This window comes from Geotrypetes seraphini, chromosome 3 (assembly GCF_902459505.1).
Source record: "Geotrypetes seraphini chromosome 3, aGeoSer1.1, whole genome shotgun sequence".
NCBI classification, from domain to species: domain Eukaryota; kingdom Metazoa; phylum Chordata; class Amphibia; order Gymnophiona; family Dermophiidae; genus Geotrypetes; species Geotrypetes seraphini.
In genome coordinates, this window is record NC_047086.1 from 337,018,143 (window position 1) to 337,045,310 (window position 27,168).

At 42.5% G+C, this 27,168-nt stretch overlaps 1 protein-coding gene across 5 annotated transcripts in view; it reads right to left on the reverse strand.

The window, feature by feature from the left end:
• XPO1 (exportin 1) overlaps positions 1 to 27,168 on the reverse strand; it is a 555,220-nt gene that overhangs the window by 122,127 nt on the left and 405,925 nt on the right. For all 5 annotated transcript variants that reach the window (XM_033936440.1, XM_033936441.1, XM_033936437.1 and 2 more), the window contains one exon: positions 3,659 to 3,853. In XM_033936440.1, the coding sequence (XP_033792331.1) occupies positions 3,659 to 3,853 (195 nt within the window). The remainder of the gene's footprint in view (positions 1 to 3,658; positions 3,854 to 27,168) is intronic.

Sequence of the window (27,168 nt, forward strand, 5' to 3'; positions counted from 1 at the left end):
AATGTTTCGATCATGTCCCCTCGCAGTCTCCTCTTTTGACGAGAGAAGAGGCCCGGTTTCTCAGCCTTTCATTGTATGGCAACTCCTCCAGTCCCTTAACCATTTTTGTCGCTCTTCTCTGGACCCTTTCGAGTAGTATTATGTCCTTTTTCATGTACGGCGACCAGTGATGGAAGCAGTATCCAGGTGGGGGCGTACCATGGCCCGGTACAGTGGCATGATAACCTTCCCCTCTGTACACGGTATTCGCTATGCAGGCAAACTGGGAAAATCCATTTTCTTCAGAATCATAGGTCTTTGGAACGACCTTACTATCCCACTGCGGAACTTGGGCTCCCTCCAATTATTCCGCAAGCAACTGAAAACCTGGCTTTTCACTAAAATGTAATTCTATCCCCCCTTACTCTTATCTTCTATATATAAGTTCATGTAAACCTTTTTTTTCCTTCTCTTCCTATATTTTAAGTTCTTGTAAACCGTGCCGAGCTCCACAACATCCGTGGAGATGATGCGGTATATAAACTTAAGGTTTAGTTTAGTTTTCTGATCTGTTTGTGATCCCCTTCTTAATCAATCCTAGCATTCTGTTAGCCCTTTTCACCGCTGCCGCGCAGAGGGCTTCATTGACTTGTCTACAAGAACTCCCAAGTCTCTTTCCTGGGGGCTCTCTCCGAGTACAGCACTGTACATCCTGTATTTGTGCATATGATTTTTGTTACCGATATGCTTCACTGTGCATTTATCCACGTTGAACCTCATTAGCCAATTAGTGGCTCATTCCTTGAGTGCGTTTATGTCTCATTGTAGATCTTTGCAATCCCTCTGTGTCCTCACTACTCTGAATAACTTTGTATCGTCTGCAAATTTAATCACTTCACTTGTCGTACCAATTTCCAGGTCGTTTCTAAATATGTTGATGAGCATTGGCCTGAGCACCGAACCTTGCGGCACTCCACTCGTGACGGTTTTCCAGTCCGAGTATCGTCCATTTACCCCCACTCTCTGTTTCCTATCCGCCAACCAGTTTTTAATCCACATGCGTATATCACCCTCGATTCAATGGCTCACAATTTTTCAAAGTAGATGTTCATGCGGGACCTTGTCGAACGCCTTCTGAAAATCTAGATATACAATGTCGACCGGGTCACCCTTGTCTATCTGCCTGTTTACTCCCTCGAAGAAGTGCAGTAAGTTTGTTAAGCAAGATCTTCCTTTGCTGAAGCTATGCTGGCTGGTCCTCATCAGATTGTGTCTGTCAAGGTAATTTGCTTGGTGTAGCCTTAAAAGATGAATTTGCTACCCACTGTATGATCTAGATCATTCCATGGGGGGAAATACCATATGCTTAAATTTTGCTCAGGATCCTGAATAGGTCACATAGAGCAACTACCACATAATCCACTCCTGACCTAAGGAGCTGGGAATCTGCGTTGACCTGCACTCAATGTTCAATGTAATTCTGAATGGTAAACCTATGCGATGTATCATGCCGCTACCTTCAATTCCAATACTGCAGCTTCAAATTATCTCTTAAGGACAAAGTCAAGTCTGCCGTCCTGTGCATCCTTCAACACCACTTCCTCTTCACTGGGGAGTGAAGTATACTTTGTAACTCTTGCCTCTAGGGAATCCACCTTTGGTGGACCAAAGAGCTGGTGAAATTCAGCCTCGAGCAGATAATGTTTTGGCATGGTCTTAGCCACACGAAGGGGCCCTTCCGAGACCTCCCAATGGTCTATGAGCATCTTAGTAATGCCTAGATGGGAGGAAAAATGTGGTACGAGTCTTGGTGCTGCTCGTGAGCGAGCACTGGGCAGTATCTTATCTAGTAATAATCTCCAAAAGCACTGATGTTTTGAACAGTTTGCGCACAGTCAGGGGTCCTCTCTGAGATCTAGGGCTGTCACCTGGTCAGAAATTGACTCTCTCAGGCATGATACAGTCTCCTACAACTGAGGACCCCGCCTGGGACAGTATGGCATAGATACCAAATTCTCTTCATCCTAGAACTCTTCTGACTTTACCCCTACATCTTGCGCATGGCTGTCATGGGGAAAATGCATCCTTAGGGGGATTAACCCTTGGCACCAGTACTGTCATGAACCAGAGGGGTCACTGCGACCACTGTAATTTAGGTACACTTCATATATCATGCTTATAAATTCTGGAGCAAAAGTCGGATCAAGATGCCCAGAGAACTCTGGAAGGTGCTCCTGTGGTCCACTCTGGGATTTCACGGATGTCGTGTGACTGTGCATCTCCTGGAATGTCCTTTCACTGGTTCCCAGCTCTAGCCAGGATTTCTCATATGAAACTTGAGCCAAGAGGGACCCATACCTCCAGAGACTAGGGGAGGCTAAGCCAGTGTCTCCTGCACCCCTCACCTGCTACACAGCACATAGAACTCAGACAGCCTTTGGCTAGCCATTCATTGCAAATCTGACATGAATCTTTAGTATCCTGGACTGAGGAGTTCATCTAGACCAAGTTTGGTCCAAGTTGAGGTATTTTGAGGCAGATAGAAGCTTTTGTTTTAAAATTGGGAAATCCAAGATGGCTGCCACAGCAATAATTTTAGTGCTAAAAACGGCCCATGGGAGCTAATTAAGGGGTCAAAAAACTCAGGGGACAAGAGTTTAGAGTTAGGGAACTCTGGCCCTAGCCCTAGAAACATTTAGAAATGACTTTTTAAGAACCCCTGATTTCTCTCATAGGCTGTCACAGCCTTACTCACTGTTCCATGCTGGTGCTGGGAGCTGCAAAAGGGCTGTAGCTGTAGCCAGAGAACTTCTACCTCAGACAAGCCAGGAGATCCAGACAGCTTGCTTCTTCAGACTGCCCTCAGTCCAACTGGCTAGACTGGGACCTCAAATCCCCATGGAAATCGTGCGCAAAGTTGAGGGAAGGAAATTCAGTCGGCATGCAATCCTGGTAAAAAAATGTCTAGGGGCCACTCAGCATGCGCTCAAGCATACTGCGGACAAAACCTGGAGTGAGCCATGCTCCCAAGGGAATGGTCCCTGAGCTTCTAGAGTGTTAATGCAGGCCACCAAGAGGGATGCCTCTTGGCTACAGACTACTGCCCTCAGAATATGTGTTCTCTGCAGCTAGAGATGTCCCCTCAGTTAGGAACCTCTGCACCATTAAAAATTTGAATTTGACTTTAAACTAAACATAAGCAGAACACACTGGCTCCTACCATCTCATGTGTAGAGAGTAAAACAGGAATTACAGGACAGCCCAGAGGGATGGGAGGTGGAGCAGAAAAATGCTAATGAGGCTCTTTATATAGGATCTTGCAACCATGGATTCATGACCCAAGTGTTCAAGAATAGTGTGCCTATTGCACCAAAAGAGTGCTTTGGACACCCTGGCGGTTTTAAGTGACATCACCAGAAGTGTGCCTGCATTTGCCCTGCTCGTCTATGGTGAATGCTACATCTACTCCGATTAGTTTTCAAAAGCTATTCTCCTTTCAACAAGACAAAGGACTCAATGAAAAGAGCAAAAATCTGAAAATCTAGTTATGTATCTATTAGTCTAATAAAGTATCTGTTACAGTTAGTTTGCTGACCTCTTTCTCTGTGTGCAAGAGGAACATGGTAACCACAGTACTTTATTCATACTGTAAATACTAAAGTTATAAATGTGTATTTACCTTATTTATCATATTTAATGTGCATTCAAACACAGCATCAAATATCTGAGGTATTTCAGCTGTAATATGTCCTCCCAATTTGTTAACAATAATAGCCATTGTACTAAGAACTTCTGGTTCTCTTGCAGCAGGTACATTTCTCTGGTAATCAATAAGAACAGCATCCAGTAGAGGAGGAACAAAGTTTTCAGCCACCTGTTGATAAAAAGAAAATTGAAAGGGCATGAAAGGAAAACTAAGCTCACATGATAAATCAAAGTCATTTTAAAAAGGAAAACTTAAATCACAACCATTCTAACAATGTTTTTCATCATTCACCTTACCATTGCAAAGATATGATTATTTTGAGTAGAGTGGGTAGCCTTGATACATAATATGTTATAATGCTGCATTAAATATGAGATTGTATGATGGACAGTTTCTGAAATGGTAAGGTGTGGTGTTGGTTGGTGAGATGAGCTAAAATCTCTGTACCAAGATAATGAAAATATATTCAAGTTTTATTTTAGTTATGTGATTTTTGTTTTGTTTTTTAATTAATTGTGCTAGGCAATAAATGTACTGGAGAAGTATATAAGAAATAAATCAAATTCTCTTTATGAGCAAAAGAGATTTTCTCTTTCTTCTTACCTGTGTTTCACACAAATATACCAAAGTCACTTATCAACTCTGAACAATACTAGTGTTCCCTCTAAGGTGAGCGCATGAGCGATCGCTCACTATTTTCAGTGGCGTCGCTCATACGCTTTCTCCTGTCGCTCACTCGAGGGCGGGCGGAGGTGAGAGGAAGCGGCGGCGGCCTGTGTTTTAAAGTTGAAAGATGCAGCGGTGGCTCCTCTCAAGATCCCCGACTGCATTGGACTTCCGACGCAGGTGGGGATTCGTGAGAGGAGCCGCTGCCATGTCTTCAGTGTCGTACCAAGGAGGGGGGGGGTGGTCCGCCCCGGCTGTGCACCCGCCCTAAGGCTGAGGTCGGAGAGGAAGTTCGGGTCAGCCAATCGCTGCCTGGCTGGGCAGAACTTCCTCTCCGACGGCAGAATTGACGTCGGGGGATTGCTGGTCGGCCTGGTGGGAAGCAGAGAGAGCTTGGGGCAGCTGCGGCGGTGGCTTTGGGGCCTGTTTCCCCCGATGGTGGCAGCAGTGGCTTTGTGGAGGGTAGGGAGAAAGAAAGGGAGCAGGCAGGGAGACAGAAGGGAAACAGAAAAAAAGAATGGGGCATTAAGAGAGAAAAAAGAAAGAAAGGGCAGGGAGAGAAGAAGAAAAAGTTTGTGTAGGGAATGAGGTCTGGAGGAGAGGAAGCATACAGGCTGAAAGAAGGGAAAAAAGATTGGATGCACAGTCAGAAGAGGAAAGTGCAACCAGAGACTCATGAAATCACCAGACAAGGTAGGAAAAATGATTTTATTTTAAATTTAGTGATCAAAATGTGTCTGAATTTATATACGTTGTCTATATTTTGCACTATGGCCCCCTTTTACTACGCCGCAATAGTGTTTTTTAGCGCAGGGAGCCTATGAGCATCGAGAGCAGCGCTGGGCATTTAGCGCAGTTCCCTGCGCTAAAAACTGCTATTGTGGTTTAATAAAAAGGGAGGGGGGTATATTTGCCTATTTTTGTATGGTTGTTACTGAGGTGACAGTGCATAGAGTCATCTGCTTTGACCTCTTTGAAAAACCCCAGAATAGGAATGATAATTAACATTTTCTCAGCGTATACTGTGCTTTGTGTTTTTTAATTTTATTGTTGGTAGATCATTTTTGACTTGGTCAATTTAAAGTAGCTCGCAAGCCCAAAAAGTTTGGACACCCCTGAGCTAGAGCGTTGAAGCTGTGTATTTCTATTTTATCCCCCCTTTTACAAAACTGTGGAGCGTTTTTTAGCGCCAGCCGTGGTGGTAGCAGCTCTGATGCTCAGAATTCTATGAGCGTCGGAGCTGTTACCACCACAGCTAAAATCCACACTACAGTTTTGTAAAAGGGGGAGAGGTTAGTTTGTGATGACATATTCCATACTAGGCAAAGGTGTTTTCTGTGTGTTTGAAAGACATAGTTTTCTGTTAGGATTGACGGTGTAGAATTGATCTGTGCTGGTCTGGCTTGTTTAGTTTTACAATGGGTTTATTGATGTACTGCTCACTGCAATATGTAAGATGCTGCCTTTTCCTAGGTATTCATGTGTGACGTGTGGCTTGTTACTAAAAATCATGTTTTTCGTACAGATGGGGGGGGGGGGGGGGCCAAAAAAATGATGGACCCCAGGTGTTACATATGCTAGGTTCGCCACTGTATGTAAAGATACCAGAAAGCTGGCGAAGCAAAAACTTTAAGCAAATTGTTATTCTTCTAAGTTTTGAGTATTTAACCCTCCCACAATCTCATGGGCACTCGTTTCAAGTTTATTGAGATTTTGATTTAAACACAATATCAAATATTTTCAATGCGTATAACAAAAATAAATTTGGGGAAATAAATAAAACCATTTGAACAATAAACATACAAACTTATCCATAGATGATTAAAAATACATAAGGAGTACAAGGATAAACTACATTTGTTTAAAAATGCGTCCTCCATGCCTGCTCATAAATTTGTGGAGTATGTAACACCTCATCAATCCTTAGAGGGAACATTGGTCACAACAGGATCTATAGTAAAGACAGCACACTCAAAAACATGATATAGGACATTACAATACAAAGAATGATCAAGCGTACTTCTCATGCATGACTTATTTACAGGACTTTAACATAGTAACATAGTAGATGACAGCAGATAAAGACCCGAATGGTCCATCCAGTCTGCCCAACCTGATTCATTTAATTTTTTTTTCCCTTCTTCTTAGCTATTTCTGGGCAAGAATCCAAAGCTGTACTTAGGTTCCATCTACTGAAGTCTCCGTCAAAGCTCACTCTAGTCCAGTAGTTCCCAGCCCTGTCTAGAGGACCACCAGGCCAGTCAGATTTTCAGGATAGCCCTAATAATATGCATAAAGCAGATTTGCATGCCTGGCACCTCCATTATATGCATATCTCTCTCATGAATATTCATTAGGACTAGCCTGAAAACCCGATTGGCCTGGTGGTCCTCCAGGACAGGGTTGGGAACCACTGCTCTAGTCCATCTACACCCTTCCAGCCATTGAAGCACTCCCCAGCCCATCTTCAATCAAACAGCCATATACTGACACAGACCGTGCAAGTCTGCCCAGTATTGGCCTTAGTGCTTCAATATTTACTATTATTTTCTGATTCTAGATCCTCTGTTTTCATCCCACGCTTTTTTGAACTCCATCACCGTTTTCCTCTCCACCACCTCCCTCGAGAGCGCATTCCAGGCATCTCTCCGTAAAGAAGAATTTCCTTACAATGTTCTTGAGTCTCCCACCCCTCAACCTCAAATTATGCCCTCTGGTTTTACCATTTTCCTTTTTCTTGAAAAGATTTTGTTCTACGTTAATACCTTTCAAGTACTTAGAACGTCTGAATCATATCTCCCCTGCCCCTCCTTTCCTCTAGGGTATACATATTCAGGACTTCCAGTCTATCCTCATACGTCTTTTGGCGCAAACCTCCTATTATTTTTATCGCCCTTCTCTGGACCACTTCAAGTCTTCTTATGTCCTTCTCCAGATATGGTTTCCAAAACTGAACACAATACTCCAAGTGGGGCCTCACCAACGACCTGTACAGGGGCATCAACACCTTCTTTCTTCTACTAGTTACGCCTCTCTTTATACAGCCTAGCATCCTTCTGGCAGCAGCCTTGTCGCACTGTTTTTTCACCTTTAGATCTTCGGACACTATCACCCTGAGGTCCCTCTCTCCCTCCATGCATATCATCCTCTCCCCTCACAGCATATATGGTTCCTTCCGATTACTAATCCCCAAATGTATTACTCTGCATTGAATTTTAGCTGCCAGATAATCTCTAACTTTAGCAGATCCTTTTTCATATTTTCCACTCCCTCCATGGTGTCTACTCTGTTACTAATCTTGGTATCATCCATAAAAAGGCAAACCTTACCTTCTATCCCTTCAGCAATGTCACTCACAAATATATTGAACAGGATCGGCCCCAGCACCAAATCCTAAGGGACTCCACTACTCACCTTTCCTTCCTCTGAGCGACTTCCATTAACCACCACTCTCTGGCATCTGTCCGACAACCAGTTTCTAATCCAGTTCACCACTTTGGGTCCTAACTTCAGCCCTTCAAGTTTGTTCAAGAGCCTCCTATGAGGAATCGTGTCAAAGGCTTTGCTGAAATCTAGGTAAATTACATCTAGCATATGTCCTCGATCCAGTTCTCTGATCACCCAATCAAAAAATTTAATCAGGTTTGTTTGGCACAATTTACCTTTTGTAATCCATTAGATTCAAGGAAGTACACTATCCTTTCTTTCAGCAACACTTCCATTATTTTTCCAACAACCGAAGTGAGGCTTACCAGACTGTAGTTTCCCGTTTCATCTCTGTGACCACTTTTGTGAATAGGGACCACATCCGCTCTTCTTCAATCCCCAGGAATCACTCTAGTCTCTAGAAATTTGTTGAACAAGTCTTTAATAGAACCCGCCAGAACCTCTCTTGAGCTCCCTCAATATCCTGGGATGGATCCCATCCGGTCCCATCGCTTTGTCCACCTTCAGTTTTTCAAGTTGCTCATAAACACTTTCCTCTTTGAACGGCACAGAATCTACTCCATTTTCTTATGTAACTTTGCCAGACAATCTCAGTCCTTCTCTGGGATTTTCTTCCGTGAACACAAAACAGAAGTATTGGTTTAGCACGTTTGCTTTTTCCTCATCATTCTCCACATATTGGTTCCCAGCATTTTTTAGTTTAGCAAATCCATTTTTCATCTTCCTCCTTTCACTAATATATCTGAAAAAATTTTTGTTAGAGAATGACACGGGGAAAAAATCTGTTCCCGTCACCGCCCCGTCACCGGCCCACCATCCTCTGCACCGCCCTGTCACCGCCGTTCCCTTCACCGCCATCCCTTTCACCGCCCCGTCACCGCCATCCCTTTCACCGCCCCGTCACCGCCACTGCCATCCCATTCACCACCCCGTCACCGTCCCCGCTGCATCCATATAAGCCTTAGTACTGTAATATTCCTTTCTTATAAATCTTATAAATTCCTTTCTTATAAATCTTATAAGCTTATTCCTTTCTTATAAATCAAAGTTCCTGCTGCTGAACTAGAGAAAGAGATGTTCAGCTGGCAGTAATATTTAGCTTATTCCTTTCTTATAAATCAAAGTTCCTGCTGCTGAACTAGAGAAAGAGATGTTCAGCTGGCAGGGCTTTGTTTATAAATTTTTATCAACACAACTAATATACTATTTTATCCTAAAGCAAAAAATAAATAAATATAATTTTTTTTTCTACCTTTGTTGTCTGGTTTCTGCTTTCCACATCTTCTCATTGAATTCCTTCCATCCACTGTGTGTCTTCTCTCTGCGTCTTCCATTTGCTGTTACTGTGCCTCTCCCTTAACCCCCCCCCAATTGGTCTAGCACCCATCTTCTTCCCTCCGCTCCCGCATAGTCTGGCATCTGTCTTCTTCCCACTCTGTTTTCCACATTTCCCTTGGGGGTCTGTTCCTCTCCACCCTCCTTCAATGTCTGTTCTATTCCTTTCCACCACCACCCTTCCCTCCCTCCTTTACCATCTGTTCCTTTCTACTACCCTTCAGCTCTTCTCGCGTGGCCTATCTACCTTCCTTCCTCTTATTTTCATGGCACGTTACAATGTAATTTGTGCAAGCCACTGGAGCCTGCAAGCTCGGTCCCTGTCCCATCCCCACAAACCATCTCGCTTCTGTGCTCCTATTTTCTCCATTTCTAATATCTCCCCTATGTATCTGTCATTGCCCCCCCTGTGTCCATATACCATCCCCATGGCATGTCCCCTTTATGTCTCTGTCCCTATGCCCCATGCACATAATTTCCCCTCTTTCTGTTACCTTCCTGTGTCCAGATTTCCCCTATCTTCCTCTTCCATACCAGTGTGTCTCTTCTTTTCAACCCCATCTAGCTTTTTTCCCCTCTTTCTTCTCCCCCCCCCTCCTGCTTCTAGCATCTGGCTCACCTGCCAGTCCTTCCCTTTCTTTCCTGCTGTGGGTTTTTCTTTCCGACTTCATCCCCTTGGCCCAGAATCCTTTTCCCTTTCACTCCCTCCTTCCAATTTGAGCCGGGAACACTAGCGATCGCACGGTCCCCGCAGCCACTACCTGCCTGCTCAATCGATCCTAGTGTTTAGCCAGCTCTCTCCCTTCTCCTCACCTTAGTTTATAGGTTTTCTTTTTCGGCGACCTGCACACTTTCCCAAAGAGCCGCGCATGCGCGGCTGCTCAGTGTTCAATCTTCTGCTCTGCTGCAACTTCCTGTTTCCGGTTGCGTCAGAGCACAAGATCGAAACTGAGCAGCAGCGGGTGCGCGGCTCTCTGATAGCGTGTGGGTCGCCGAAAAAGAAAATCTACAAACTAAGGTGAGGAGAAGGGAGAGAGCTGGCTAAACACTAGAATCGATTGGGCAGGCGGGTGTGAGCTGCGGGGACCGCGCGATCCTTCATGCCTCACTGCGGGGACAAGACCATTCACCACCCCGCGGGCGGTGAATGGCCTTGTCCCCGTTGCCGCAGCGACTGCTAGTTTTCTTCCCCGTTTTCGGCGGGTGACCCGCGGCTAAAATGCGGTGGCCGCGGGTAAACCGCCACCGTGTCATTCTCTAATTTTTGTCTCCCTTTTTTACATTTTTAGCCATGTGCTCTTCCACCTGCGCTTTCGCCAGACGTATTTCTCTCTTGGCTTCTTTCAGTTTCACTTGGTAGTCCTTTCTATACTCCTCTTCTTGGGTTTAATATTATTTCAGGAACGCTAACTCTTTTGCCTTTAAACAGTAGCAGCATGGATGAAAGACCACAAACTAAAACTAAATCCTGACAAAACAAACTTCATCCTACTCGAAAATAACAAAACCCCAACCGTAACAAACCTAGTCAAAAACTCTATAACATACCCCATTCAACCCACTCTAAAACTCCTGGGAGTGCTGATAGACAGAGGCTGTACAATGCATCGACAAATCAACAAAACAATAAAAAACTCATGAGAAACCTAAGGCAAGTTCAAAAATTCTTCGATAGAAAACAATTCCAGCTCGTAGTACAATCCCTAATCCTAGGTCTAATAGACTACTGCAACATACTATATCTCCCCTGCCCAGCAACCATGATAAAACAACTACAAACAATACAAAACACAGCCCTAAGACTTATCTACTCGCTGAAGAAATTAGCCCACATCACAGAGACATACCACGACTCACACTGGCTTCCAATACAAGCGAGAGTACTCTTCAAATTCTACTGCCAACTATTTAAAGCCATAAACGGAGACAGGCCAACCTATTGGAACAATTGACAAATTCAATCCACCTCAACCAGACACAGGAGAACCCATGCACCATTCACATACCCATGCACCATTCACATACACCATTCACATTCCAACCAAAAATGTCAAACGGAAAAAACTATATGACAACCTCCTAGCCACTCAAGCTGCAACACTGGACTACCAAATCTACAATCTATTGACCACGACCACAGACTACAAAACCTTCAAAAAACAAAATAAAAACCCTTCTATTCAAAAAATACATTAAACTGATCTAACACAGTCATAACTGTCTCAAGCATCACCTGCTACACTCTCTAATCCTTAGCAACTAAAAAATGTACAAACTACTTCTTAGATACATCTAATGTCCTGATGTACTTCTAATATACCTCTGTACTTCTAATGTCCTGACATATCATATGTAATCTGCCTTGAACCGCAAGGTAAGGGCGGAATAGAAATCACTAATGTAATGTAATGTAATTTTCTCCGTCACTAGTTTGGAGAACCATATCGGTTTTCTTTTTCTCTTGTTTTTATTTATTTTCTTCACATAAAGGTCCTTAGCCATTTTTATCGCTCCTTTCAGCGTAGACCACTGTTTTCCACTTCTCTTAAGTCCCATCCTTAACAGCTCTTTCTTCAGGTACTCTTCCATTTTATTAAAATCCGTATGTTTGAAATCTTGGACTTTAAGTATCATGCGGCAACTCTCCATTTTAGCTATTATATCTGTTTGATGATCACTACTTCCCAGGTGAGCACTCGAACATTAGAGATACTCTCCATAATTGTGAGGATCAGATCCAATATTGCTTTTTCCCTCGTGGGTTCCATCACCATTTGTCTGAGCACAGCCTCTTGAAAGGCATCCATAATCTCCCTACTTCTTTCTGTTTCCGCAGACAAAACTTTCCAGTCCACATCCAGCAGGTTGAAATCTCCCAACAGCAGCACCTCCTTCTTCTTTCCAAACTTTTGGAGATCCACAATCAGATTTTTATCAATTTGCTGCGATTGTGTCGGAGGTCTGTAGACTACTCTCACATAGATAAAAGTTTCGTTTTCTCTTTTCAGAGCGATCCATATCACTTCTTCCTCTCCCCAGGTCCCTTGCATTTCAGTCGCTTGGATATCAATCGTTACATAGAGAGCCACTCCTCCACCTTTTTGACCATCTCTGTCCTTCCTAAAAAGAGTATATCCCGGTATGTTTGCATCCCATCCATGGGATTCGTTGAACCATGTCTCAGTGATAGCAACAATATTCAGGTCTGCCTCTAACATCAGGACTTGCAGATCATGACCTTTGTTGCTTAGACTGCGAGCGTTTGCGGTCATTGCTTTCCAGCTATTTTTCAGTGGTAATCTGCTTTTTTGTATAGTTTTTTTTGTTTCGTTTCACTTCCTGTTGCAATGCTAAGAAGTGAGTTGCTAATACTGTTTATGTTGCAATCTTTACTACCATCACATCTTGTCTTTTGCTGGGGGGTGGCCTCTATAATTGTCCTTCATACATACGCCATCCCCACCTTCTAGTTTAAATGCCTAGAAACATATTGCCTGAATGTCTCAGCTAGGATTATTTTTCCTGCCATGGTAAAGTGCAGCCTATCATTACAATATAGTCTCTTGTTGTTCCATGTATTGCCCCATCCTCCTATGTACCTAAAACCTTCTTGATGACACCAGGCTTTGAGCCACCTATTGAAGTTCTCAGTGTTCTGTACTCGTTCCACACCCTTTCCATAAGTAGGCAGTACTTCTGAAAAAGCTACAGTCTTTACAAAAGGTTTTAACCCCTCTCCCAGTTCCCGAAAAGCTTTCTGTGCTGCAGGTAGGTTATTGTTGGCTAGGTCATTTTTTCTGAAGTGCATAACAACATCAGGGTTCAAAATTTTTGCTTCTTCCCTAATTACAGTCAGCATTTGTCTGGCATTCCTGGTAGCTGAGGATCCTAGAAGGCCTTTATCACCTTTATCTCCCACACTCTTCAACCTCTACATTGCTTCCCTCGGCACATGCCGAGACAAATTAAGCCTAACCTCCTATAGCTATGCAGATGACATCACCATTCTCCTTCCTTTTGATCATACAGCGCCCTCCATGACAGACACACTACACGGCACTAGAAACAGTAGCAACATGGATGAAAGAGCACAAACTGAAACTGAATCCTGACAAAACAAAATTCATCCTTCTCAAAAATAACAAAATCCCAACCATAATAAACCTAGTAATAAATTCAGTCACATACCCCATTCAACCCACTCTAAAACTTCTGGGAATGTTGATAGACAAGAGGCTGTACCATGCAGCCACAAAACAATACAGAAATCATTCACAGTCATGAGAAACCTAAGGCAAGTTCGAAAATTCTTTGACAGTAAACAATTCCAGCTCGTGGTCCAGTCCCTAGTCCTAGGTCTTCTAGACTACTGCAACATCCTCTATCTCCCCTGCCCCGCAACCATGATAAAACAACTACAAACAGTAGAAAACACAGCTCTGAGACTTATCTACTCACTGAGGAAGCACGACCACATCACAGCGGCATACTTCGATTCACACTGGCTCCCAATACAAGCAAGAATACTTTGCAAATTCTACTGTCTACTATTTAAAACCATAAACGGCTCAGCCTACTTGAACAACCAACTAATCCAAACAGCCACAACCAGACATAGGAGAACCCACACACCATTCACGCACCCTCCAATCAGAAACGTCAAACCAAAAAAAAAATGTACGATGGCCTCCTAGCCACTCAAGCAGCAAAACTAGACTACCAACTCTCCAATTTATTGATCACGACCATAAACTAGAAAACCTTCAGAAAAGAAATAAAAACCCTGCTATTCAAGAAATCCTTAAAGAAAAACTAACACAGCAAGAATCATCTGAATCCCCAATAGCAACCCGCTCCACTATGTAATACCACCAAAACTGTCAGGTAACTCTTTATGTATTCCTAAATAATAATAATAATAATAATTTTATTTCTTATATACCGCCAAAGTTCGAGGCGGTTTACAATAAAGAAGGGCTGAACAATCAGCGAATGGGTACAATCAGCAGATACAGATACAATTAATATATGTAAGCATGGAACAAGTACAATATAAGGAGTGAAATGTAAGGTGAGCGGGAAGGAAGGTAAGAAAAAAGAGATCTTAGGGGGCAATGACCAGATAACTCCTTTATGTAATCTGCCTTGAACCGCAAGGTAATGGCAGAATAGAAATCACTAATGTAATGTAATGAGTTCCTTGTCCTGTGCTCCAAGGTTAATCCCTCTGATGGAATCCCCTAGCAGTAATACTTTTCTGGTTTGAGCTTTTCTATATGTGCTTTGGGGATGCTTTACTTCACAAGTTATCTTCACTGATTCTAGTTTCTCCTCAGTTCTTTTATTTTGAGCTTTACACTGCTCTAATGGAGCATAGGGATTTTTTAGCGGCAACAATCATGAAGGTGGATGTTTCTGTGCCACATGCCGGAGTCTACCAGAGCCTACTGTGATTCATATATTCCTGGGTTGTTTTATTCTTTGGAGGAGTAGTGGTAAATTGGTATATTTGTATGGGGTAATTGTAGCTGCTTTAATTTACTCCAATTCTTGCTTAAGTTTACAGAGTTCCTCTTTGATACTGTCAAGTTGAAGACAGATGTGGCAAGCCTTGAGTTTCCAGATGGTGTGCCTCGGAACTTAAGTACCACAATGATTGCACTGAATAAAATTTATCTTGATTGGTTGAAATTGGAATTGACTGAGACTTCTTAATTATTGGGCTGTCTATATATGAGTTGCCAACCCTGGGATGGGTAGAAGGGAGTAAAGTCTCAGTGAGTCAGCAAAGAACCCTCTCACAGTTCTATAGGAGGACCTAGCAATTTGAGACACTATGATACAAATTCTGCTGGAATATACCTTTTTCCCTTTAAAAAAATAAAAAATAAAAAAATAATCTAAATATTCCCAATAAATCTATGCTTTAATCTCCAACTACAGATTAAGCCTTAAAGCTGCTCTCTGTTCTGACTGGCTGGCTGGCAAAATAAGTCTTGCCTGCAGTAGGAAAGATAGAAGTGTTTATCACCTCTAATGACAGAGCTAAGCAGAAAAAGGAAGGAAAGCTTTTTTTGTTGTTGTATTTAGGTGCATGCATGTGTGTGTGTGTGTGGGGGGGGGGGTAGGTTAGAAGACAGAGGAGTTACCACATTATAGACAAATTGTCATGTAAGTTTAAGTCCCAATAATTAAATGATTAATAAAGCCTGTGCTTAGAACTATAGAAGCCTGTGCTCAGAACTAGAGAAACAGCCAACAATTTTAAATCTCAAACTTAAATAAATATATATTAAAGTCTGTGCTCAAGCCTAGAGAAACAGTCAACAGTTTTAAATCTCTAGATTTAAAGGTTTGTGCTCAAATCCAGAGAAACAACAGTTTTAAATTCTAATAATTTAAATATTTAAGTCAATGTTCAATTCTAGAGTAAAAAACTATTTCAGGTAGCAAAATCTATTTCCAGTCAGTAGAGATATTTAAGAATAAAAACAAGGCACTTAGCAGTTTCAATGTTATATTCACCTATCCTTTTCTTTGACAAACATTAGTCGGCTTACATTCTGTCTTGCTTTTTATTTATTTTTTTAAACAAATTCTAAACATTAAAGAAAAGCACGTGTGCAGATATATCTAATGGAGAGGAAGAGTAGCCTAATAGCTAGTATATTGACCTGGGAACTGGGTTCAATTCCCTCAGCAGCTCCTTGTGACTTTGGGTAAGTTACCTAGCTCTCCATTGCCACAGATATATAAACTGCATTGATTGTAACAGAGACAGTATTTCAGATCTCACCCCCTTTCTAATTTCTAAGAGGAAAAACCTACACAACTGAGTAAACAATACTGGAACTAGCAAAGAAAATTATGTCTTACCTGATCATTTTATTTCCTTTAATCACAGCTGATGCATGCAGAAACCTACCTACTACCATCTACCAGCTGGTAGAGAGAGAGGACAACTGGGCGGGATGCCACTTGGTCAGTTAGTGTTTCTTATAAAAATGCAGGAGTTATCAATAAGGCAGATGAAACATCTATGCCCCCACAGAAAAAAGTAATGAATAAAACTAACAGAATGGTAAAATAAGAGTAACTTGAAGCAACAAGCCTAAAGAGAAACCAATGATAAAATAACTGAGAAATCCACTAAGGGTAGAATTCTGGATTCATTTGCTATGATTAAAGGAAAGAAAATTATCAGATAAGATAATTTTTCCTTCCTTAGTATCAGCAGCAGATGAATCTAAAAACTTATAGGATATAGCAAAGCAATTCTTAAACAGGGCGGGAAACAAGAACATCTGCAGAGAACACCAATACTCCAAAGGATGCTTCTGAACTAGCAACTATAGCTAGATAATAATGTTTGGAAAAAGTGTGCAAGGAGGACCACATATCTGATTTACACATATTCAAGAAAAAAAAAAAAAGTATGAGATTCTGCCTAGAGAATGACATGGTGACAAATTTGTCCCCGCCCAGCAGGAACTCAATTTCTCCGTCCCTGCAAGTTTTGTCACTGTCCCATAAGCTTTGCCTTAACTGCACAAGCCTCGAACACTTATGATTTAAAAGTGTTTGAGGCTTGTGCAAATGAGGACAGAGGTTGCAGGGGCAGGATGGGAAAATGAGTTCCCGTGGTGACGGGAAAAAATTTATCCCCGTGTCATTTGCTAATTCTGCACACAATGTAGACAGTGCTCTAGAAGTGTGGGCACATAAAGAACCATGATATTGTTTACTAGAAAGAATATATGTAGAAGAAATAGCTTCCTTAATTCATTGAGCAATTTTTGCCTTGGAGGCTACATTTACTTTAACTAAAGAGTTTCAATTATCTGATCCTAATCTCTAGATAACGAAGGTCCACTCAACAAGTGTCCAGAAAATGTAAAAAGTGGGAATAATTCCTGTAATCATCTCTTCAGGAAGGAAGGCAGGCATAACAGGTTGATTGATTTGGAAAGATGAGATGACTTTTGGAAGAAAGGATGGAACAGTTTGGACAGCGATCCCACCTTCTGAAAAGTGAATGAATGGGTCTATACAGGACAAAGCTTGGGGCTCAGAAATTTGTCTAGCATAATCACTGGTCAGAAGGAAAAAAAAACAGATTTCAATGTCAGATCTTTTTTTATTTTATTTTTATTTATTTAACAAATCATTACAAGTTATAACACTCGTTCAAGCAATTCAGTGCCCACCTTCCATTACAATTCTTACAATTATAAATTCCAACAGAGGGGGAGGATGGAAAACAAAGGAAGATTTTATAACAACAACATTTCAAAGAAATAAACTTAGACGGATTAATCTTGGTCTATTCTAACCTTTCCACTTCATATAGCATCACTAGTAAACTTCTTGAGATCTAAAAAGGACCTCAGGTGTTCGGGCCGGAAAAACACATTTCAAACCTAAGTATTTAATTACACATTTATAGGGATATGCAAACAAAAAGGTAGCTCCTAACTTTCTTCCATCTTCTCTAATTGCTAAGAATTTTCTCTGTCTCTCCTGAGTCAATTCTGTCACATCAAGGTATATCCAGATTCTCTGACCACAAAAGGAATCTGCTCTTGCTCGAAAGAAAATTGACAATGAGGGTAGCTCGTTCTATGACTTCAGAAAAAGTATCAAGAATAGCAGAAATGTCCTGTAAATTTCTCTCTTGCTGCAAATGATCTTGAATCCCATTTTCATTTACTGGTATGTCTCCTGTTTCAAAGTTTTTATCTTTAGTAACCGGTAAATAGTAAGTTTATATATGGTTCCATGAGCCGACGTCAAAAAGAGAAGGCACTCGTGCATTATGGGCAGTCTCATGACTTCTAAAGAAGTTAAAGTGACAATACACTTTTGCACTGTTTGTAATGGGGCTCCATGGATGATGTCACCCCTCTGTGAGAACATGCTGCCTGGTTGTCCTAGGATAAAGGAATTTACAAGACATCCTCAATAACAATCCAATGCTGCTCCTGTAAAAAGGATAAAATTTGAGACAAGGAAGAATGAAAAGAAGCGAGATAGCTCTTTCCAAACAACAAGCTTTGAAAATTCTCAAAACAATGTGAACACCACTTCCAGGCCTGCAGTAGAGCAGTAATTATCTCCTTGGACTATCCCTTTTTTCTCAACCTTGAACTTTCAAGAGCCAGGCTGTAAGACTAAACTGGGAGGAATCTTTCATTTTTATGGGATCCAGAGAGAGTAAAGGAAGCCAAAATTGCTTGTCTATCAGGAGCTGAATGAGATCTACTGGGCTAATCTGGAGCTATCTTTACCTAAATCAATGGAGAATAATTCTGCCTATTACTAGTCAAGGTAGAAAGATATACAGCAGTTCAGTATGCGGCAAAGGTTGGAGCAACGCATTTATCCCCTCAGCACCAAACACCTTTCTTCTGTCGAAAAATCAAGGAACTTATGAATTGCACCGAGACACCATTAAATCCAAGGCTTGTTCCCCACTTCTTTGTGATCATTTGAAAGATGGTAGTTGACAACTCTTATTCCCCAGGATCAAGGAAGTTTCTGCTCAAATTCTGCTTATATATTCAGAGATCCTGCAATGTGTGCTGCTAACATCATGAGTATATGCCTCTCCATCCACTGAATAACAAGGTAGGCTCAGCGCTCTGAGTGCTTCCCTGTCCACGTAAGCTACTGCTATGACATTGTCAGACAGAACTCAGACAGGATGGCCTCTAAGAACTGATTGGAAGACTATTGGCGCTTTTTGAACAATTCTGAGCTCTAAAAGATTGCTTCAATCTTGTTCTAAAGACCCTGAGCATTGTAATGTAATGAAGATAATGAGCTAGGTTCCTAGCCCACTAGGCTTGAATCTGTGACTACAATACATTGTGAGGTCACCAATGGCACGATCCATTGTGGGGTCACCAATGGCATTCCCTGGCAAAGAATGCTCACCTAAAGTAAAGCTGTACCAAACAGTATATTTTACTATTCAGCTAAATACAAATAATGAAAATTATTCAGTCAGATATGACTACCGGATACAAATAATGGGCAATGAGCATACACAACAAATAAAAAAGCAACATGAAATCAGAGATCAGGTATTTTAGTAAGATGTAGCACAGTAGAGCCCCAGATTATTTGTATTCAAATTTAAATCACTATTGAATAATGTATTTGGGGCAAAATAAAATATGAATATTTGGTACAGCCCTAATCTGAAGTTACCATTACATGCTGATTTTTGCCTGTGATTGCCACCATGGATTGTATAAACTTGAACATAATCCAAGTGTGAGGATTGGGAAGCTGCAGCAATAGATGTTCTGGGACTGAATTGTATACCTCCTGTGATCTGAAATAAAGTCTCTGCCTTGCAGAGTATCAAAGTATTGTAGTATTTGTGATGGAGTCAATTAGCTCTTGAAAAAATTGATTACCCACCCTAGATCAGACTGTAAGAGATTTGTCACCCAAGAGGTGACATTAGTACTTTCTTGAAAGATGAGGCCCTGATTAGCCAGTCATCCAAGTAGATGAATCCCGATTCCTTCTTTCCTTAGGAAGGCTGCTACCATCACCATCACTTTGGGAAAAGTTCTGGGAGCTGTGGCAAGTCCATACAGCATTGCCTAGAATTTAAATGATGGCCTAATATTGCAAACCTCAAGAAGTACTGGCGAAGAGGCCAAATGGAAACATGAAAGTAAGCCTCCTTGAGAAATTTCCCTGGAGAAAAAAATTCTCTGATAATATTTAGAACCCACTAGTTTGACATAATTATATTCCACTCTTCGTAAAAGGTTGATGAGGTACTGATTTATTATTTGATACAGATCATAGAAGGGTCGTCTATCACCGAGATGGGCATGAGGCTGCAGATCTAGAAGATGGACCAGAGTTTAATTTTTCAGAACGAAAGGACCATTTTGGCCAATATCTAGGTTTTCAGTATGCTTTGGAACGTACAGCTCTCTATCTTTTTAGCATCCTTAATGGAAGACTAGATTTATACCTTCAATTACATTACATTACATTAGTGATTTCTATTCCGCCTGTGCCTTGCGGTTCTAAGCGGATTACAAATTAGAAGAGATCTGGACATTTCCGAGAGAATTACATAATAAAGATTCATGTAAGTTACATGATACGGTAGAGAGTTACAAATTAGAAGATATCTGGATTTTTCTGAGAGAATTACATAGCAAAGATTCAAGTAAATTACAGAATACAGTGGAGAATAACAATATATTCAGGTAACAGAGGAAAGTTATCTAACATTGAAGGAAAAAGTTTATTGGATACTGATGGTGGTTGCTTATTTAGGCATCTGAATATATATTGGTAGGTATGGTTCGAGGAGTTAACTAATGTGTTATTCACGGGGGAGAAAGCATGTGCGAGTAGGGAGGAGATTAATAAGTAGGGAAGTATTTTTTGAATAGAAATGTTTTGATTTCTTTTCGAAACACTTTAATGTCTGTTGTTTTGATCATCAGTTTGGTGATGGTAGGGTCAATTTTCGCTGCCTGTGTCACTAGAAGGTTGTCGTATAGTTTCTTGCGTCGGGTACCATTGTGAGGGGGGAAGGTGAAAAGGTTCTGAGTTCTCCTTGTTCTGGGTGTGCGGTAGCGGTATAGGCGGTTGTTTAGGTAACTGGGGGCAGTACCATGGGTTACTTTAAATAGAAGACAGTAGAATTTGAATTGAGTTCTTGCTTTTATCGGAAGCCAGTGAGAGTCTACATAGGCGGCGGTGACGTGGTCAAATTTGCTAAGTGAGTAGATGAGTCTGATGGCTGTGTTCTCAACAGTCTGTAGTTGTTTTATCATGTTGTCTGGGCATGGTAGGTAGAGGCTGTTGCAGTAATCTAAGATACTAAGTATAAGGGATTGTACAATGATCTTGTAGTGCTCTTTGATGAAGAATTTTCTTATTTTTCTTAGGTTTCGCATGGTGTAGAATGCTTTTTGTATGATTTTGTGGATTTGTGTCTGCATTGTGCAGCATCTGTCTAAATGTACTCCCAGGATTTTGAGGGTGCTCTGTATTGGATATTTGATTACGTTTACTTCCAGTTCTGTTAGAGATGGGTTTTGTTCCTTCTCTAGTAGTAGGAATTTGGTTTTATCCTCATTCAGTTTCAGCTTATGGTTCATCATCCATTTTTCTACAGTTTACAGTGCTGTTTTCAGAAGTCCATTGGAGATGGGGTCTTGGATGTCGAAGGGGAGGAGGATGGTTATGTCATCCGCGTAGCTGAAAGATGTTATATTTAGAGCATCTAGGGCTGTGCCTAGGGAAGCTATGAAGAGGTTGAATAGTATGGGCGATAGTGGGGATCCTTGTGGTACTCCGCAGGGGTTTGTCCAAGGGTCGGATATAAGATCTTTTGACTTGACTCTGTATGATCTTGTTTTAAGGAAACCTTGGAACCAGTTGTGAACTTTACCTGATATTCCTATGGCGTCAAGTATCTGGAGTAGTATGGAATGGTCTACTAAGTCTAATGCTGCTGAAAGATCGAGTTGGATAATTAGTAACTTGTTTCCTTTGCTGAGGTGCTGTCGAGCTATATCTAGTAAAGATGCCAGTAGTGTTTCTGTGCTGTGATTAGCTCTGAATCCTGATTGAGTTGGATGCAGAATGTAGTGGTCTTCCAGGTAATTGGAGAGATATTGTGCTACTAGACCCTCTATGAGTTTGACGTATAGTGGGATAGAAGCGATTGGTCTATAATTTGTTGGGTTGTCTATTGGGCCTTTGGGGTCTTTCAGTATGGGAGTGATTATGATTTCGCCAAGTTCCGGAGGGAACTGACCTTCCCTGAGGGTGGTTTGCAACCATAGCGTGAGACCAGCTATGAATTTAGTGGACGCTGTAGCTAGTAGATAAGGAGGACAATTGTTCAAATCACATGAAGATTTGCAGTATTTTTTTGAACAGCCGGTCTAGGTCTGACCATTGTGTCATTGGGAAGTTGGTCCAGATCCAATCTGCTGAGATGGCTTCGTCTATTGTGGGTTTTGTTAGTATCTCTTCTAAGATGTTTCGAGAGTTGTTGAATGTGGATCTGATTGTGATGATTTTATGTTTGAAGTGGTCCGCTAGTTGAGAGGCTGTTGGAGTCTGGTTTCCTTGGGTAGCGAGGTGGGGTTTGGCATCAGTGAGATTTCTTACAATGTTGAAAAGTTTTTTGGTGTCTGGTTTTTCGGTGCCAATGAGTTTGGAGTAGTAGTCTTTTCATTTTTCCTTCAGTTTGATTTTGTATTGTTTGATTTGGAATCTCCATTCTGTTTTGTTGTGGTCTTGTTTCTGTTTTTTCCATGTCCTTTCTAGTTGTCTGCATTGTCTTTTTAGGTGTAGGAGTTCGGCGTCAAACCATTTGTCTGATGGTCTGCATATTTTGTTTTTAGTGGTGCTAGTTTGTTCAAAGTGGATTCACTTGTGGAGCGCCAGGTGTTTATGAATTACTTGGGATTGTTTAAATCTATTTCTGGGTCTACTGTGTCCCAGAATGTGGTAGGTTCGATTTTCTTTCTGGACTTGAAGCTTGTTATGTGTGGAGTGGGTTTGTTGTTATTATGCACCCAGTTGATAGTGAAGGTGTACTTGAAGTGGTCAGACCATAAGGTGGGATGCCGTGAGCTGTTGGTGATGTGGATGTTTTGTGTGTTGAGGTTGGGAGATGTGTAAGCGGCAATATCAAGTTGATGGCCCTTTTCATGCGTGGGTTCGGGATTGAGTATCTGGTAAGATAGGGTGTTGAGGTATGAAAGAAAGAATGTCCGCTACTTGTTTGGCGGTGTGGTCTTCTAAGTGGAGATTGATGTCTCCTAGGATCAGGTTATGTGTGGAGGAGAGGGAATTCTGGAAGATAAATTATTCGAGTTCTTGTTTAGAGGTGTTCCATTTTCCTGGTGTGACATAGCAGAGAAGGCAGTTCAGAGATCCTGTGAGAGTGTTGTCAGAAAGTTAGCAGGCTAGAAGGTCTAGGTGGGGGTGGGGGGGGGTGGAGTGCTTGGCTAGGACTTTAATGTTGAAGTTGTTTTTTACAATGATTGCTAGACCTCCTCCTCTTCTGTTTTCTCTACATACTAGTTCTAGTTTGTATCCGTTTGGGCAGAATTCAGTAATGCGAGGGTCTGAGTCGGAAGTGAGCCAGGTTTCGGCTAGGAAGAGGCAGTCTAGATTATCTTTGATCAGCCAGTCTTTGATTAGTTCTGTCTTTGGGCTGATAGATCGTATATTCATGTATGCGCAAGCTATTGATGTGAATTTTGTGAGAGAGTAAGTAGTGAGTGTATTGATAAGTGTTCTAGATGGTGTTTGAAGTTTTTGTGAGCTTGTCTTAGGTTTTGTTGGGGGTCTTTTTCCCCAGATTGTGAGAATGTTTTCGTGGTTGGATGATGGACAAGGTGTCAGGGTTCTGGGGGTTTGGAGTTTCATGTTGGGTTGAACCAGTCTGTGTGTTGTTGTGAGGATGGGTACAGAATGTGTGTGGTATCCTGCAGTTTTCCATTTATCTATGAGTAAGGAGAGCAGTAGTAGGACTAGGATGAGTTTAAGTGTGCGTGTTGCCATTTTTTGTGCATAAAAAGGGGTGTTAGTTCTGGAGTTCTTTGCTCTGTTGGTGTTATCTGTCTCTTTGGAGTGCCTATGCCTATAAGTAGGGTTCGTGTAGGAGATATGAGTAAGTTGTTTGAGTGGGTGATGAGACTTGTTCTTGGTGCTCTTAGATGTTTAAACAGGATAGTGAAAGATGAATACAACAATTAAATATTACAAGGTTAACCAACAAATTAAGTATAGCAAGGTATACCAACAGTTAAGTATAACAAGGTACCGCAACAAGTTAGTTGTGAGTAAAGCTAAATGATTACCTGTTCCTGGAGAGGGTCAGGCTTTACAAATTAAGTATAACAAGGTATGCCAACAATTAAGTTTAATAAGGTATACCAACAGTTAAGTATGACAAGGTACAGCAACAAGTTAGTAGTGTGTAAAGCTAAATGATTACCTGTTATTGGAGGGGGTCAGGCTTTTCACACTCACCACTCCGTTGGAAGCGATTTAGCTATAGATTCCGCTATAGGTAGGACTAGGGGTTTTTTTTGTTTTTTTTTAATATATCACTGTTTTGTGAGCTTCAGAATCCTACTGTCGCCACTGCAGGCACTTCACAAAGGCGCGCACTAAGGCGCATGCGCCTTTGTCGCGCGCCTTCTTCGGCGCGCAGGACGCCTGAGCGCCGTTGGCGCTTCAATCTTTTAAATGTTCCCTCGCGGTCAGGGAGAGGGGCGGAGCAGAGCTCCCACGCTGTCCTCTCCTCGGGAACGAGCTGGTCTCGCCGTCTCCTGCTGGTGGCCAAAAGGGGGCCCAGCAAGCTGCTGCAATCTTTTAAATTTTCCCTCGCGGTCAGGGAGAGGGGTGGAGCAGAGCTCCCATGCTGTCCTCTCCTCGGGAACGAGCTGGTCTCGCCGTCTCCTGCTGGTGGCCAAAAGGGGGCCCGGCAAGCTGCTGCAATCTTTTAAATGTTCCCTCGCGGTCAGGGAGAGAGGCGGAGCAGAGCTCCCACGCTGTCCTCTCCTCGGGAACGAGCTGGTCTCGCCGTCTCCTGCTGGTGGCCAAAAGGGGGCCCGGCAAGCTGCTGCAATCTTTTAAATGTTCCCTCGCGGTCAGGGAGAGAGGCGGAGCAGAGCTCCCACGCTGTCCTCTCCTCGGGAACGAGCTGGTCTCGCCGTCTCCTGCTGGTGGCCAAAAGGGGGCCCAGCAAGCTGCTGCAATCTTTTAAATGTTCCCTTGCGGTCAGGGAGAGGGGCGGAGCAGAGATTCAATAATCTTCTTTCTTTCTGTTAATCCTTGGAGGATTCCATATGCTAGGTGTTCAATCCCAACCTGAAGACCGGGTGCTGCAGAAATCTAAATCTTTTCAGAACACATGCTGCACTCCCCCTAGTGGTAGAATCAGTTCAGTCCCAAAGCCAAGCACATATCTGTAAATCCAGGACAAAAGGGTACAGCGGAAAATCCCCAGCAACACAAGTAACTCGGAAACTGGTTTGCTCTGCAAAATATTCACAAGTAATAAATAGGCACAAAGGCAACTCAGAAAAAACATTGAGGAACAATGCAGTACTAACTTCCTTTGCAACGAGCATCCCAAGAAAGGTATTCAGTAATGTGTATACTCACAGAAACTCACCCACAGGATCTGGCAACTGGCTGGAAAATCTTCAAGCCTGCAATGAGAGTAACCAAGGCAGAAAGGAGCAGGCTACACCAAACAACTGAGTGAATACAGAGAGGATGGGTCTTATGGAATCTTCCAGGAACTAACAGAAAGGAAGATTATCAAAGCTATAAAACAAATCTTCCTTTCTGTTATGTCCCTTCTGGATTCCATATGCTAGGTGATGTACCAAAGCTAAGGAAGCATGCTAGGTGACGTACCAAAACTACGGAAGATAGGGAGGGACAGAAGAAACTACCTATAAAACTAAGGTCCTGAAAAATGGCAGCAGAACGCGCCACCACATTCATTTGTTAAAACTGGGTAAAAGCATGAAGAGAGGACCAAGAGCCACCCTACAAATTTCATCAGAATGAATTGCGCGAGGTACCGCCCACGACACCGTTATCCTCGTCAAGAGTGCGGTAAATGAAATTAGCATTGAGTGCTGCAGGCAATGCAAGTTGCAAAAATGGCCTTTCAAATACATCAAGCAATCGATGACTTGGATATCGGCCTACCACAGTGAGGTGCAGCAGTGAGAACGAAAAAGTGATCAGACAGCCCAGAACTCAGCTATCCTTTCCTAATAAAGGAGCGAGATCCTCCTGACCAGGAGTCCACTACCCCTTAATGGAGCGGACCCCACAATGAGCCTGCAACCCAACAGCATTCATGTTTTATCCATTTGGAAATCCGAAGAAGCCAGCCACCCTCTCAAATTGCTGCTATCTGGCTTTGTCCAGGAGAACGGCCATTAAAGGTGGAAATAATCAGCAGAAGGGGAACTTCTGGCAAAGGTGCATGGGCGCTCTGGCCAAGGGGATCACCTCCAATGAGGCTGCCTGAGCCTCAGAACCTGCAGATAAATCCAGGCTGAGAGAGCCGGACAATCCAAGAGAATTCTAATCTGTTGATGAAGGTTCTATCTACTTACCCTAAGAAATACATGACTCCGTCTGAAGACAAAGAGAAGCCCTAGAAAATCCAGAGCCTGGGAGGACGCCCCACATCTCCTTCTGAACTTGCCCACGCCTGCAGCAGAGACACAAAGTCCTCACCATATTTTCGTACACTCAACGAAATGGAGCACAGAGCACTGCTGTCCCAGGAAGGGTGGATGTGGACCACCTGTTGGCAGAAAGTCGACTCAACTACAATCACTGGGATGAAAGTGTGGGAGCTGTTGCGAGGCCAAGGGGCAGACCTGCGAATTGGAAATGCAGTTGCAGAATATGGAAACGCAGAAACCTGCTATGTTCGGGGGAGATTGAAATATGGAATAAACCTCTGGGAGATCCAAGGACACTAGAAACTCCCCTGGAGACAGCAGCTAGCACAGTGTGGTCTGTTGACCACTCAGAAAAAGGGAATGCACAAGAAGTGGGTGATTGACCGCTGAACCAGAATATGTCTCCAAATCACCGAGCTCTTCTGGCACAAGTATAAGGAGCATCTGCCTAAGCCCTCATTTATGGTACTAGAACAGGTTCAAGCATCCCAAAGACTAAGAGAAGTTGCAGAGTATCATAGACCCTGGACTCTGTTGCCAGCAACTTTTTGGAGTCCAGAAATCAAGACAAAGGTAGGCAATGTAGGATTAACAAGTGTCCGATGAAAGACAAATTCACTCTGACAAAACAGTGAAAGACAGCCTGTGAGTGCCCCCCTGTGTGGAAACCACGCCAGCCCCAGGCAACATCAGTGTTTTTTTGTGTGTGCGCACGTGTAGAGTGTAGCCACTGCACAGGAACCTAAGGACGCCTGGAATCGGTAATGGAGGCGTAGCCATGTGAATGTCTCTAGGGGGAAAAATCTG